General features: G+C 52.6%; 2 protein-coding genes across 2 annotated transcripts in view; both read left to right on the top strand.

Annotated features, from left to right (window-relative positions):
* Positions 1-3,932, top strand: part of SPTBN4 (spectrin beta, non-erythrocytic 4) — a 66,904-nt gene extending 62,972 nt beyond the window's left edge. Inside the window, exons 31-34 of the mRNA XM_011372314.2 lie at positions 7-95; positions 1,280-1,453; positions 1,585-1,627; positions 2,874-3,932. Coding sequence (XP_011370616.1) covers positions 7-95; positions 1,280-1,453; positions 1,585-1,627; positions 2,874-3,032 — 465 coding nt within the window. The 3' untranslated portion in view covers positions 3,033-3,932. The remainder of the gene's footprint in view (positions 1-6; positions 96-1,279; positions 1,454-1,584; positions 1,628-2,873) is intronic.
* A 335-nt stretch (positions 3,933-4,267) lies between these two features.
* The window catches only part of SHKBP1 (SH3KBP1 binding protein 1), an 11,815-nt gene continuing 3,482 nt past the window's right edge, over positions 4,268-12,600 (top strand). The window contains exons 1-14 of the mRNA XM_011372211.2: positions 4,268-4,417; positions 4,644-4,697; positions 4,831-4,876; positions 4,972-5,045; positions 5,354-5,412; positions 5,620-5,700; positions 6,645-6,806; positions 6,887-6,977; positions 7,068-7,258; positions 7,816-7,931; positions 8,776-8,863; positions 8,967-9,083; positions 10,902-11,072; positions 12,132-12,355. Of these exons, the coding sequence (XP_011370513.1) occupies positions 4,332-4,417; positions 4,644-4,697; positions 4,831-4,876; positions 4,972-5,045; positions 5,354-5,412; positions 5,620-5,700; positions 6,645-6,806; positions 6,887-6,977; positions 7,068-7,258; positions 7,816-7,931; positions 8,776-8,863; positions 8,967-9,083; positions 10,902-11,072; positions 12,132-12,355 (1,560 nt within the window). The 5' untranslated portion in view covers positions 4,268-4,331. The remainder of the gene's footprint in view (positions 4,418-4,643; positions 4,698-4,830; positions 4,877-4,971; positions 5,046-5,353; positions 5,413-5,619; positions 5,701-6,644; positions 6,807-6,886; positions 6,978-7,067; positions 7,259-7,815; positions 7,932-8,775; positions 8,864-8,966; positions 9,084-10,901; positions 11,073-12,131; positions 12,356-12,600) is intronic.

Below are 12,600 nucleotides of genomic sequence, written 5' to 3'. Positions count from 1 at the left end.
CCGGCGCCTCCACCACCGCCCACTCACACAGTGCAGCACGAGGGCTTCCTGCTGCGCAAGCGCGAGCTCGACGCTAACCGCAAGTCGTCCAACCGGTGAGCGTGTGGGCGGGGCTTTGGAAAGCAGGTCTCAAGCTCAGCATCTCTAATGAGTGACTAGGTGGACCTGAGGAGGGGGTGGGGCTAAACTTCAGGGCGTCCAACCGCTGGCGGGGTAGGTGGGGCCTTATGAGGGGCGGGACTTAATGTCGAGGAATCAAGCAATAAACAGGAGTGGCCTAAGATTAGTGTGTCCGATGGGTGAGCGGGCGAAGCTCAGATGGGACGGGACCTGAATAAAATGTTCCAACCGTGAGTAAATTGCGACCCAATCTAATAGCAACGAATCCAGGAATTAGTTAAAACTAATAGCAACTGGATGTGGGGTATAGAGGTTTTCAATAGCTCGCGAAGTGGAGCCCGGAGAGGTCAACACAACCAGTGAGTGGGGTGAGTTCACCCTCGAAGTTTCAAACTGGGGGAAGATCTTAAGAGGGAGGAGCCCAAACTAGGGCTGTGGACACCCCATATAGGTGTCCAAATGGGTGCCTAACGGTGATGCGTTTACTCTTGGAGTCCAGCTCCTAGTTGTCCAACCCCTTTTTGTCCATCTGGGAGACAGAATCTAGGGAGAGGTGAAGCCAAAATGGGTAGCACTGGCCAACGAGCAGAGGCCTAGATCCAAGACGTGAATGGGCAGAACAGGCCGAGATGGCCTGTGGGTCTCGGGTAGTCTGTCTTCCCGGTGCTGAGGCCAAAGTGGGGCTAAATGGGCATCTTGGTATATGTTGCTTTTGGGGGACTTCCTCCTCCCCAGTTGGGGCTTTGGCTGAATAGGGAGACAGGAATTCCTCATTCCAGGCAGAAAACCAGTAGCTCTCCTTTCAGGAGGTTCCATGGGAGGTGGAGTGGGTAGGAACAGCCCAAGCAAAAGGCTTATGGAGGAGACAGCTGAAGTCTGGCCTTCTAGAAATTCTCTGTGGGAGGGGATAAGGCAAAGGCTCAGTCAGTACTGAGACTTAGACTCCCTTCAGCTTAGGAACACCCAAAATCTTATTGCCATAGAAGGAACACCCAAAATCTTATTGCCATAGAAGGAACACCCAAAATCTTATTGCTCAACTAGAGCAAAGACCCTGAGGGAGGAGGGCTCAGGCAGATTCAGCCCATGAAGGCTATTGATGAGGAGTACCCAGGCAGAGTGCTGCGACTCTGCCTTGAGCCCTGTCTCACTGCCCCAGGTCGTGGGTGAGTCTGTACTGCGTGCTCAGCAAGGGAGAGCTGGGCTTCTACAAGGACGCCAAGGGCCCGGCATCCGGGGGTACGCATGGTGGGGAGCCACTGCTCAGCCTGCACAAGGCCACCAGCGAGGTGGCTAGTGACTACAAGAAAAAGAAGCATGTCTTCAAACTCCAGTGAGTCCCCCTATGGGTGAGAGGGAGGGATCCAAGGCCCAGCTATGACCTGCTCCCTGGGAGGACAGTTGGTGCACTCATGGGCCAGGCCCCTGCCCCAGATCCCCCAAGTCCTGTGTCCCTTCCTACAGGACCCAGGATGGCAGCGAATTTTTGCTCCAGGCTAAAGATGAGGTGAGATCTGGTCTTTTCTCTCCCCTATTCAGACCTCAGGAACCACCTGGCTGGCTGGTTCCTGGCCCAGAGTGATGGGGCTGTGAGAGGAGAAGCACAAGCCTGAGTTGCCAGGCCTGTAATCGGAAAGCCCATGGGCACCGAGAGCCCAGGGGAAGTTCCTAACCTAACTAAAGGGGCAGTGGGTCGGGTGAGAGATGGAGAATCAGGAGGGCTTTGCAGAGGCTCCAGGACGAAGTCCAACCTCCTTACCTTGGCCTCTGAGGTGAGAATGGAAAGATAGGAGGGAGTTAGCTAATAAAAAGGGAGGAGGATAATACAGGTAGAGGGAACAGCAAGTGCAAAGAAGTGTAGAGATGCAGAATTGCAAACCATTCAGTGTTTGAGGAGAGTTGAAGGGGAAAGTTTCCCAGAAAGGTTCCCCGGGGACTAGATCTCAAAAGGCATTGCAGCCCATTCAGAGGTTGGGTTTGTCCTAAGGGCACTGGGGAGCCGAGGCAGAGTTTTGAGGAAGGGAGGATTACAGCGATACATAAGAAAGATCCCTTTGTCTACCACTTGTAGGATAGATTGGAGAGTGCACGAGTTGGAGCATGGAGCCCAGGAGGTGGCCAGGGCAGGAACTCAAGTAGGAGAGCACAGGCTGGACCTGGGCAGGCGGGAGGGGAGGAGAGAAGGAAGTGGGTGAGAGAGACAGGAACATGAGTGGACTTTGGGACTGGAGCTAAGAGTAGAGATCGGGGGAGGAGGAGCAGCGATGGAGGTGATTTGAAGAGATGTTGAAAATAACACTTTTTATATCATTCAGCCTCACAGGAGGCTATGAAGTAGGCCTTTGTTTTCTCCCTGCCTCTTTATCTTTTAAATGGAGGTAAAAATAGTTTTCCATCTAAGGTCATTGTGAGAATAAGTTGTTAACATGTATTTACAAGAGCCCGGTAAATGTCAGTGCTCTATAAATGTCTACTGATATTTTTTGTTGTTTATCTCCATAGTGGGAATTAGATGTAATCATACTGCATAGGATTAAGCAGATTAATCCACAAAAGTACTTACGACAGAGCCAGGCAGGTAATCAGTGTTATCAAACTGTTTGCAGCAGTATTATTATCATCATCATCATCATTATTATTCCATGTAATAGATGAGGAAACTAAAGATCAGAGGACAATCTCATTCCAGACTCATCTATTACTCAGTGTCCTCTCTTCTAAATGCGGACTGTGTGCCCTGTTTCACTCTCCAGGAGGAAATGAACGGCTGGCTGGAGGCTGTGGCTGCTTCAGTCGGGGAACACGCCGAGATCGCCCGCTGGGGACAGACACTACCCACCACATCATCCACAGACGAGGGCAACCCCAAGCGGGAAGCGACGGAGCGCAGGGCCAGCGGGCGCCGGAAGTGACTTCCCACCCCCAGGGCCTGACAGGACTCCCCCTGTTCCTGCACTCCGCACAGCGGACACAAAGACACTCTCTTCCGCAGGGGCTGGAGCCCCTAGTTCCACTAATACTGCGGACTCGCCATGACGGGCACTGGAAAGGAGGGGACTTCTCCTGCACCCCAAGAAGTGGTGGGGGAATTGCTACCCCTATAGCCATATGTCGGCCCCTTCCTGCTCGCCACCCCACCCCAGGTGCTGGGGCTTCATTATTTTTATGCAATAACTGAGCTGGGGGCGCGGCGGGTAAGGGGCCAGTTGAGCCAAGCCCCCTGCCTGGATCCCCAGATCCTGCCCCAAGAAGCTGGGGTGGTAGGGGAGATAATTCCTGCCCCCTCTCCGCCCTAGGGATGGGCACGGGGGCGCTGGTGAGGTCCCCTGGACCATCCAGGGTGCTAGGGGGTGGGGAGGGGACGCCCCTTCCCCACCTTTACCTCACTTCCAATGCTGCCTTGATCTCTGTTTGGGAAGGGGTAGTGAAGGGGCCGTAGCCCCCGCACTCCGCCGTCTCAGAGCCATGTGGTTAAATCCTGATTTAGTTTATTTTTGCAAAATGTCGACCTCCTCCTCTCCCAGTCCGCCCCGCATCCGCGAAGGCTTTTAATGGGAGGGACGTCAAAGTTCAAAACTGTCTTCCTCTCTCCTCCCCCCTCCAGCTGTAAAGGCCACTTGGTGAGGGGAGGGGCGAGGGGAAGCCCTCCCCCTGCATGCTTCTGGCTGGAGCACCTCCTAGGGGAGCGGGGGACCCGGGTCGTGGGCAGTCCCCACGGTCCCCTGGAGAAGCGGCTGGGGCCCGGGGGTGTGGAACGGTGTGGCAGGCGCACACTGTATGTACCTATAATAAATCCTTTGGCTTTGACGGTCTACGTTGGTTTGTTCGCGTTTCAAGGGCTGGGGGCGGGGAGAGATTGTGGCTGCGGAGAACATTTAGATGACTCCCTTGGTGTGGACTAATTTCGGCGTCTAAACACGTGCCCCCGACGAAGCACCTATATATCATTCCTAAAATGGGAACCCCAGAAGGATGGAGGAATGTTTTGTCAACCCTCGTACCAAACTTCCCCAAAAGAGCCGCCAGGTCCGCCCCGTCCAGGACAGGAAAGGCGGATCCCTTTAAGGAGGCAGAGAATTTAATGCGACGGATGAGTGCTTCGTCCAATCGCCGGCGGCTCAGGGAGTCTCTGGACCAGTGAGCACGCGGTAGGGGCGGGGCGGGAAGCACACCCGGAAGCGAGTGCGGGCCGGCCGGCTCGCCTGGGGGCCATGGCAGCCGCGGCGCCAGCAGCGGAGGGTGCCCCAAGTCGGGGGCCTCCGGGGGAGGTGATTCATCTAAATGTGGGAGGCAAGAGGTGAGTGTAGGAGATTCCTGAGGCCTACCCTCAGGGGCGGGGAGCAGGGTGGGAGTACCCACCTCTCCCAGGGGAATCCTGGCCTCAAGGATTGCTCCGCCCCCTGCGGGAGGCGCGGGAGCCTCAACTGGCGCCTGTGGAGGGTAGGGAATTCCAGGCCTGGGGTAGAGTCCGCATTTCTCACCCTCCCTGCATCATCTCGCGTCTGCTCACTTTCCTCGCACAGATTCAGTACCTCTCGCCAGACTCTCACCTGGATCCCAGACTCATTCTTCTCCAGGTGACTGGGAGAGCAAGTTTGGGGTGGAGGTTGAGGGGCAGGAGGAGAAAGTATGGGGTGACCTAATCTCCCCGCCCCGCGCACACACACACACCCCGGCCTTTGACACCTTCTCTGCGTCCCCTCCCTGCAGTCTTCTGAGCGGACGCATCTCGACACTGAAAGATGAGACCGGAGCCGTGAGTAGAGCAAGAGCTGAAACGCGGCGGCGGGTAGGAGGAGGGACAGGACCCCTCTCTCTGCTGAATTCATCCTCCGCACCCCTTCTCCGCAGATCTTCATCGACAGGGACCCGACTGTCTTCGCCCCCATCCTCAACTTCCTGCGCACAAAAGAGTTGGATCCCAGGTTGGCATGGAGGATAAAGGGGAGTCCTCCACTGCCTTCACCTCCTGAGAAGTCTCTTCTGCCCTTCAGAATGTTCACTTAAGCTCCTTGATCATTTTTAAATTATGTGTCTTTAGAATTCCCCCCAACACACAGACAGATACACACACACACACACATTTTCAGAGACCATCGCTTCTTAGGATCTTGATCTTGTCAAAACTGGCTATTCCTGGGATTCTCTGAGCAGTTTTGAAAAATTTCTCTTCAGAATTCTCTGCCCAAACCCACTCCCCAGACCCTGACTCCTAGTCATTTCTGCCACCCAGGGGTGTCCACGGTTCCAGCCTTCTTCACGAAGCCCAGTTCTACGGGCTCACTCCTCTGGGTAAGTGGGAGTCCCATTAGCATCCTTACTGCATAGAAAACCACCTCTCTCCTGAAAGAAGGTTGGGTTAGAGCTGACAGCAGTGAATTTGGTCCTGGGTCTCTAGGAATTAGTGGTATTCTGTGGAGAAAAGGATGGGGGAAGGGGAAAGGGATTGGCGGCATTGCCCCCCAAGTCCCAAGTCCCAGCCTTTGAGTCCTCCCTTAGTTCGTCGTCTGCAGCTGCGAGAGGAGCTGGATCGATCTTCTTGCGGAAACGTCCTCTTCAATGGTTACCTGCCTCCACCAGGTGGGCACTATTAAGGGATGGAGCAGAAGGTGGGTGGAATAAAGACTACATTTCCCATTAGGCTGCAGTCTTTGGGTGCCTGCTGTGATGAGGCCTAAGACAATAAGGGAGTTGTAGTTCTATATCAGATGCTCAGATTGATGCTTGGAAAGGAAGTAGGAAGTAGGAAGTAGGAAACAGCATTTCCAATGAGACAATGGACCAGCTGTCCCCTTGAGGCTCTGTCGCATGTCCTAGAGCCTGATGGGAGTTGTAGTCCAGGTTTGATTTCTTTGTGGGAAGGCTTAGGAAGAACTGGGGTCCTTTGCAGGGAGGGGAGAAATATTAAAGGGGAGTTATTGGCTATAATCTCCATGAGACTTTGGTGCAGCCAGCCTACTGGCCAAAGAAAATATGCCCCAGTTGTTATTGGGAACTGTAGTCTACTAAGCTTTGCTGATTGGTATAGAAGGAACAGAGTGGGGAAATTGAATTTATGGCTTTGTTTCCCTAATCTTAGTCAATCCCTACTACTTCATGAAGTTTACCAAATATGAAGACCTATGCTCTTGTTTTCTCACCATAGTTTTCCCCTGTTTTTAAAAATCATTTTAAGTAAAAGGTTTATATCACTACCTTTATACCATAAATAAGTAAACACAAAAATAGGGCCCAAACATTATTCCATTTCTTAAAAGGAAAGAGTAGCAGATATTGAAGAGGTGTCAATATCATGGCAGCGCCAAACCGACTCTTCTTTTGTGATGGGCCGAATGGAACTGCAAAGGGAGTAACTTGCTGTGTGATTCAATTTCGTTAAATGCCCTGTCCCCACACCACCTAAATCTTGTTCTCCAGGAGGTTATGTTCCACACCTGAGGAAATCAGTATCTGGCAGATTTTAAGTGCTTGCTACATGGCCTCTATGATGATTATTGTCACTCTGCCCTTCCTCCCTGCTTTAGTGTTCCCGGTGAAGCGGCGGAACCGGCATAGCCTGGCAGGGCCCCAGCAGGCAGGGGGACGCCCAGCCCCCGTTCGACGGAGTAATACCATGCCCCCCAACCTGGGCAATGCAGGGCTGCTGGGTCGAATGCTGGATGAGAAAGCCCCTCCCTCCCCATCCGGTAAGGTTCTGTCTTCTGGGAGCTTGGAACAGCCAGTGGAGCCCCTGTGACCCTGCCCTGACCCCTCCTCTCCCCCCAAGGGTTGCCGGAGGAGCCGGGAATGGTGCGCCTGGTGTGTGGACACCACAACTGGATCGCCGTGGCCTATTCCCAATTTCTTGTCTGCTACAGGTGCTTGAAGAGGGCAGTGACAGGAGGCTTTGAGCCCTGTTGATGGGGAGGGCTTGGGGTGAGGGTTGATGATGTCCCCCAATCCAACAGGCTGAAGGAAGCCTCTGGCTGGCAGCTGGTGTTTTCCAGTCCCCGCCTGGACTGGCCCATCGAGCGACTGGCACTCACAGCCCGGGTGCTGGGTGGGGCTTTGGGTGAGCACGACAAGATGGTGGCAGCAGCCACCGGCAGCGAGATCCTGCTATGGGCTCTGCAGGCAGAAGGCGGTGGCTCTGAGATAGGTATGGCACCAGGCTTTTTCCAGAACCTTCTGTCCTTGAGAATTCTTCTCCAGCCTGTGATCTACTAGAATTCTCTACCCCATTAGCATTCTATGGCCAGTTAAATTACCACACCACCCCCCCCCAGCCCCATGTAATTCTTACAACCATAAGAATTCTTTTCGTTATTAGGATGTTCCAACCCTTTAGAATTCTGTATCCTGTTAGGATTCTTTAGCCTGTTAGAAAAATCCACCCACATACAGTTAATTCTCTCCTCTGTCAGAATTCACTGCCCTGTTAGATTTCTTTGCTTTGTTGAAATTCTCAGTGCCAGTGGAATCCAAAGCCTGTTAAGATTCTGTATTCCTAGTAGAAATCTCTGACTTGTTAACTGATCTATTCCCTAACAAATCTCAGTCCTCATGACAATCCCCCCTCCTTCCTGCTGGAACCCTCTATCCTACAAGGATTCCATGGCCACCTGAATCTTCTGGCCCTTGGAACTCTTCCTGCCAGCCCTCTTCTCCCCCATGATGTGGAGTCCTGCCTAGCTGAGTGCTCCTTGCCCTCTGCAGGGGTCTTCCATCTGGGGGTGCCTGTGGAAGCCTTATTCTTCGTCGGGAACCAGCTCATCGCCACGAGCCACACGGGGCGTATCGGGGTGTGGAATGCCGTCACTAAACACTGGCAGGTCAGAATGGCCAGCTTGGCTCTCCTTTATCCCAGGTGTCCAGGCTGCACAGACACTGGGAGGGGTTCCTTTCTGCCTCCCCCACCCCCTGGAGAGAGCCAGTGAGCCCAGCAGTGGGCCAGAGCCTGGGCGTGTTTGCTGAAGGCCTAAAGAGCATCAGGGAGGATGGGTGGGTTTGGAAAGGAGAAGAGAGGATTCTCCAGGCACTGGATCGGGGACCAAGTGAGGGGAGATGGTGTAGGAGACAGAAACCCACAGAGAGACATGTCAACATCTGTCATTCTCTCTGCACCTCTAGCCATGTCCAAAATGTAAAAAAGTACACCTGGAGTAGTTTTTTTTTTTTTCCCTCCTACTAAAGTGTGAGTATTGGAGAGAGAGAGACAGACAAGCAGAGAAAGGCGGGGGAGAGAAACAGACAAATGGAAACAGGACGTCAAAAAGAGGCGAGAGAGAGAGAGAGAGAGAGAGAGAGAGAGAGAGAAACAGACAGACAGAGAGAGAGAGAGAGAGAGAGAAGGGTGGCTAGAGAGGAACCAGGACTGAGTGACTGTTGTAGACGAAGGGACGCAGATACATGGAGATGAATAGAGAAATGTCAGAAACACAGAGGCAAGAAGAGGCCAAGAAACTGAAATGCCGACCAAGAGGCACTCAGAGACAGAGAGACACACATTGAGATAGGCCTGAAGCAGGCAAGGCTGGAGGATAGTGGGTCTAGGAACCCCGGTGGCTTCTAGAGTGGGGAGGGGCGGGCACGCCAGGAGCGGGCACTGCGGAGGCAGCAGCAGAGGCTGAAGCAGGGAGCGAGTCCTCCGCCACAGCCTGCCCTGCTCGTCCCCAGGTCCAGGAGGTGCAGCCCATCACCAGTTACGATGCGGCAGGCTCCTTCCTCCTTCTGGGCTGCAACAACGGCTCCATCTACTATGTGGGTGAGCAGCAGCCGGCACCTAGGGGCCGGAGAACCTTCCCGGGAAGTGGGAGAGAAGGCGGGAGGCTGGGGCGCCTTGAACAAGCCCGTTCCACCCACGGCAGATGTACAGAAGTTCCCCCTGCGCATGAAGGACAATGACCTCCTTGTCAGTGAGCTCTACCGGGACCCAGCAGAAGACGGCGTCACAGCCCTCAGCGTCTACCTCACACCCAAAACCAGTAAGCTCTGATCCGGTTTTCCCCTCTGCCATCAGCAGCCAGATTCAGCCGTCATTTAGTCATTCAACAAATACTCCCTGAGTACCACTTACATATATAAGCACCGTTCTAGGCGCTGGACCACGGGCAAAATTGACCACTAGCTGTTCATCTGTGGGTTTCTTTCCCATCTCTGCAATAAGGGCACGATGCATGCTCAGAAAACAAAGAGGAGGCGAGTTTTACAGTGAACGAAATCGAGTTCTCTCACTTGAGACAGCTTTCTGTGTGTGTGTCCTTGATCTCAAATACAGAGAAATGGCTTAATTTTTATTTGTTTTTATTGAGATATCATTCACATACCATAAATTCACCACTTTAAAGTGCAATTAGCTGATTTTTAGCAGATTCACAAGGTTGTACAACCATCGCCACGATCTCATTCCAGAAGATGATTTTTATCACCCCAAAAAGAAACCCTGAACTCATGAGCAGCCATACCCCATTCCTCCTTCTGGACAGCCCTGGAAACCTAATCTTTCTGTCTCTATGGGTTCGCCTCTTCTGGACAGTCCATGCAAATAGAATTATATAATATATAGCCTTTTGCGTCTGGCTTTTTTCACTTAGCATGATGGTTAATTATTTTATTTCTTATGATTAGTGCTTTCTGGATCTTGAGATGCCTTTGCCTGTCTCCAGGTTGTGAAGTGAAGATTTCCCCCTATGTTTTCTTCTAGAAGCTTTGTAATTTTAGCTTTTACACATAGGTCTGTTCCACTTCAGATTAACTCATATGTATGGTGTGAGGTAAGGGTCATGGTACATTTTTTTCTAGCAGGAATAAATAATACACCTAACTTCACAGCATGTCGTCATGTAAGACCCCATTTTTTAAATTTAAATATAGTTGGTATATATTAGTTATATAAGTTTTAGGTGTGTAATATAGTGATTTGACATGTTTATACCTTAAAACTAATTCTAGTAATCCTCTGTCACCATGCAAATTTATCATAGTATTATTAACTATATTCTACTTCACTTTCCCCCTCCCCCCCCAAAACCCGAAAGCCCCCTTCCTAATCAATTAATCCCTTCCCCCCCTGCCCCTCCCCCTCCACCACATGTCACTGTTCTAACATGGTTAGCATTTATCTTTTCATTTGTATGTGTCCTTACAAAATGGGTGATGTGAACAGGTTTTGAACTTGCGTAAACGATACCGGATCTCTGTCTCAGTTGTCCTCTTACTATTAAACCTGCCCTGGGTTTAATACCCACTATATTGTGATGCATAACCTTGATCCGTTGCTTTTAACTGCTGCATGAAATATTAACCACATTTTTCCTACCCCTAGTCCTTCGGGTGGCCCATTAAGTTTCTGACACTTGCAAAATAACTTTTTCCCCTCTGGAAAGTTGGCAAGGGCTGGGAGTCCCTCAGACACACAGGATTTCACTTTCTTGTCTTGTTGTCTATCTATTTATATGTGTCTCTATGGTTTTTTTTTTTCCTTTCTCTTTAAGCACATCTCTTTCTGTATCTGTCCGTCTGCCCATATATTCCTGTGACTCATTTCTCGGTCCCCCACGTCTCCTGGTCTCTCTGGTTTCTCTCTTCCCTCTTGCGTTAGTTCTTTCTCTCTGTCCTGACTTCTGTCTGTTTCCCTCTGTCTGCCTGTTCCTCCATCTCCGCATCTTTTCCCTACCTTGTGAGCACCCTCTCTCCTTGCTTCGTGGCTCTGTCTCTGTCTTCCGTCTGTCTGTCTGTCTCTCTGCATTGGTTTCCGTCTCTCTGTGACCCTGTCTCTCTCTTCCTCCTCGGCCCCTCACCAGGTGACAGTGGGAACTGGATTGAGATCGCCTACGGCACCAGCTCAGGGGGTGTGCGGGTCATCGTGCAGCACCCCGAGACTGTGGGCTCGGGGCCTCAGCTCTTCCAGACCTTTACCGTGCACCGCAGTCCCGTCACCAAGATCATGTTGTCGGAGAAGCACCTCATCTCAGGTGGGCCTGCTGGGTGACCAGTTAGTTGCCTGTCTCCCTGCAGGAGGGCTGGCACGGATGGGAGCATGACACCAGGTTGATGAGGGTTTCCACTGCGGGGGACATGTGTAGGGAGTGACCTCCACGGGGGAGAGAGGTTTGGCCTAGAACAATAATCACGGAAGTGAGAGGATACTATAAGGGGACCAGTCTAAGGGAGAGTGAATTATTCATCAATCAGCAGATGTTTATTGAGCACCTACTGTGTGCCAGGCACGGGGGATACAGTGGTGAACAAGACAGGCCAGGTCCCTGCTCTCGTGCAGGTGATGTTCTAGTGGGGATGACAGACAATTAATTAATGAAAATATAAATCAGTGTTGGGCAATGATGAGGGCCATGAAGAAAAACAAAACCGCGTAAGTGGCTAGAGAGTGTCGGGGTCAAGGGAGAGTATGGGGTTCCAGGAAGGCCTTTCTGAGGAAGGGCCTTTGAGTAGAAACGAGGGAATGAATAGTGCAGATCGGTGGGACAAGCATTCCAGCCAGAGGGAACAGGCACTGCAAAGGCTCTGGGGCGGGAGGATGTTTGATATACCTGAGGGAAAGTGGTGAACCCCCTGTGCGCAGAGCGGAGTGGGCAAGGGAGAGAGTGGAGGTCAGGGGAGCTTGTCAGTGGGACCTTGTAAGCCACAGAGAAGACTGTCTTTGACCCTGGCCGAGATGGCACCATAGGAGGGCTCTGAGAGAGGAGAGCCGTGACCTGACACAGGCGTGGGGACAGGCCGTGAGGATGGGACAGAGGCAGGAAGCAGAGGGAGGAGGCTGCTACAGTGGTCCCGGAAGGAGATGAGATGGACAAGGGCAGTGGAGCGGGTAAAGTGAGATCAGACTCTTAATAATTTTGGAGGCAGAGCCAACAGGATTTGTGACCATTTGGAGTTCTGAGGAAGAGACAGTTCTCCGAAAGGGTAGAATTCAGAGGGGCCTGAATCTTGACACCTTTGAAAGGGGATCCTCTTGGGGCTGAGGAAGGTTGGGCAGCCCCGGCCCAGCCTGACCCGCTGCCTGCTACCCTCAGTCTGTGCTGACAACAACCACGTGCGGACATGGTCTGTGACTCGCTTCCGAGGCATGATTTCCACCCAGCCCGGCTCCACCCCACTGGCTTCCTTCAAGATCTTGGCGCTGGAGTCGGCTGACGGGCACGGCGGATGCAGTGCTGGCAATGACATTGGTGCTTCCTGGCCCCCTACCCAGCAGACGCTCATCAGCCTCCATTGGCCCCTTCCTTACCTGACCCCTGTAGACCTCTCCTGACTCCATGTGATCCCTGACAACCTCCCTTTACTCCCAGTTCCCCCTGTTGAAGTCTGTTACCCCCACTGATTCCTGCCGACTGCCACCTGACCCAGGACCACCCCCATCCCTGATGTGCCTGAACCCCGCTGACTGTTGAGTCCTGGGAGAAGGGGGTCATCAGTGGGGAGGGGGCAGAGCCTTGGTGTCTGGAGGTCCTGGGGCCCAGCAGGCCTGAGCCCCACCCCCCC

This window comes from Pteropus vampyrus, unplaced genomic scaffold, assembly GCF_000151845.1.
Source record: "Pteropus vampyrus isolate Shadow unplaced genomic scaffold, Pvam_2.0 Scaffold203, whole genome shotgun sequence".
NCBI lineage: Eukaryota > Metazoa > Chordata > Mammalia > Chiroptera > Pteropodidae > Pteropus > Pteropus vampyrus.
Note: the sequence above shows the minus strand (reverse complement) of the source record. Positions and strands in the feature narration are given on the sequence as shown.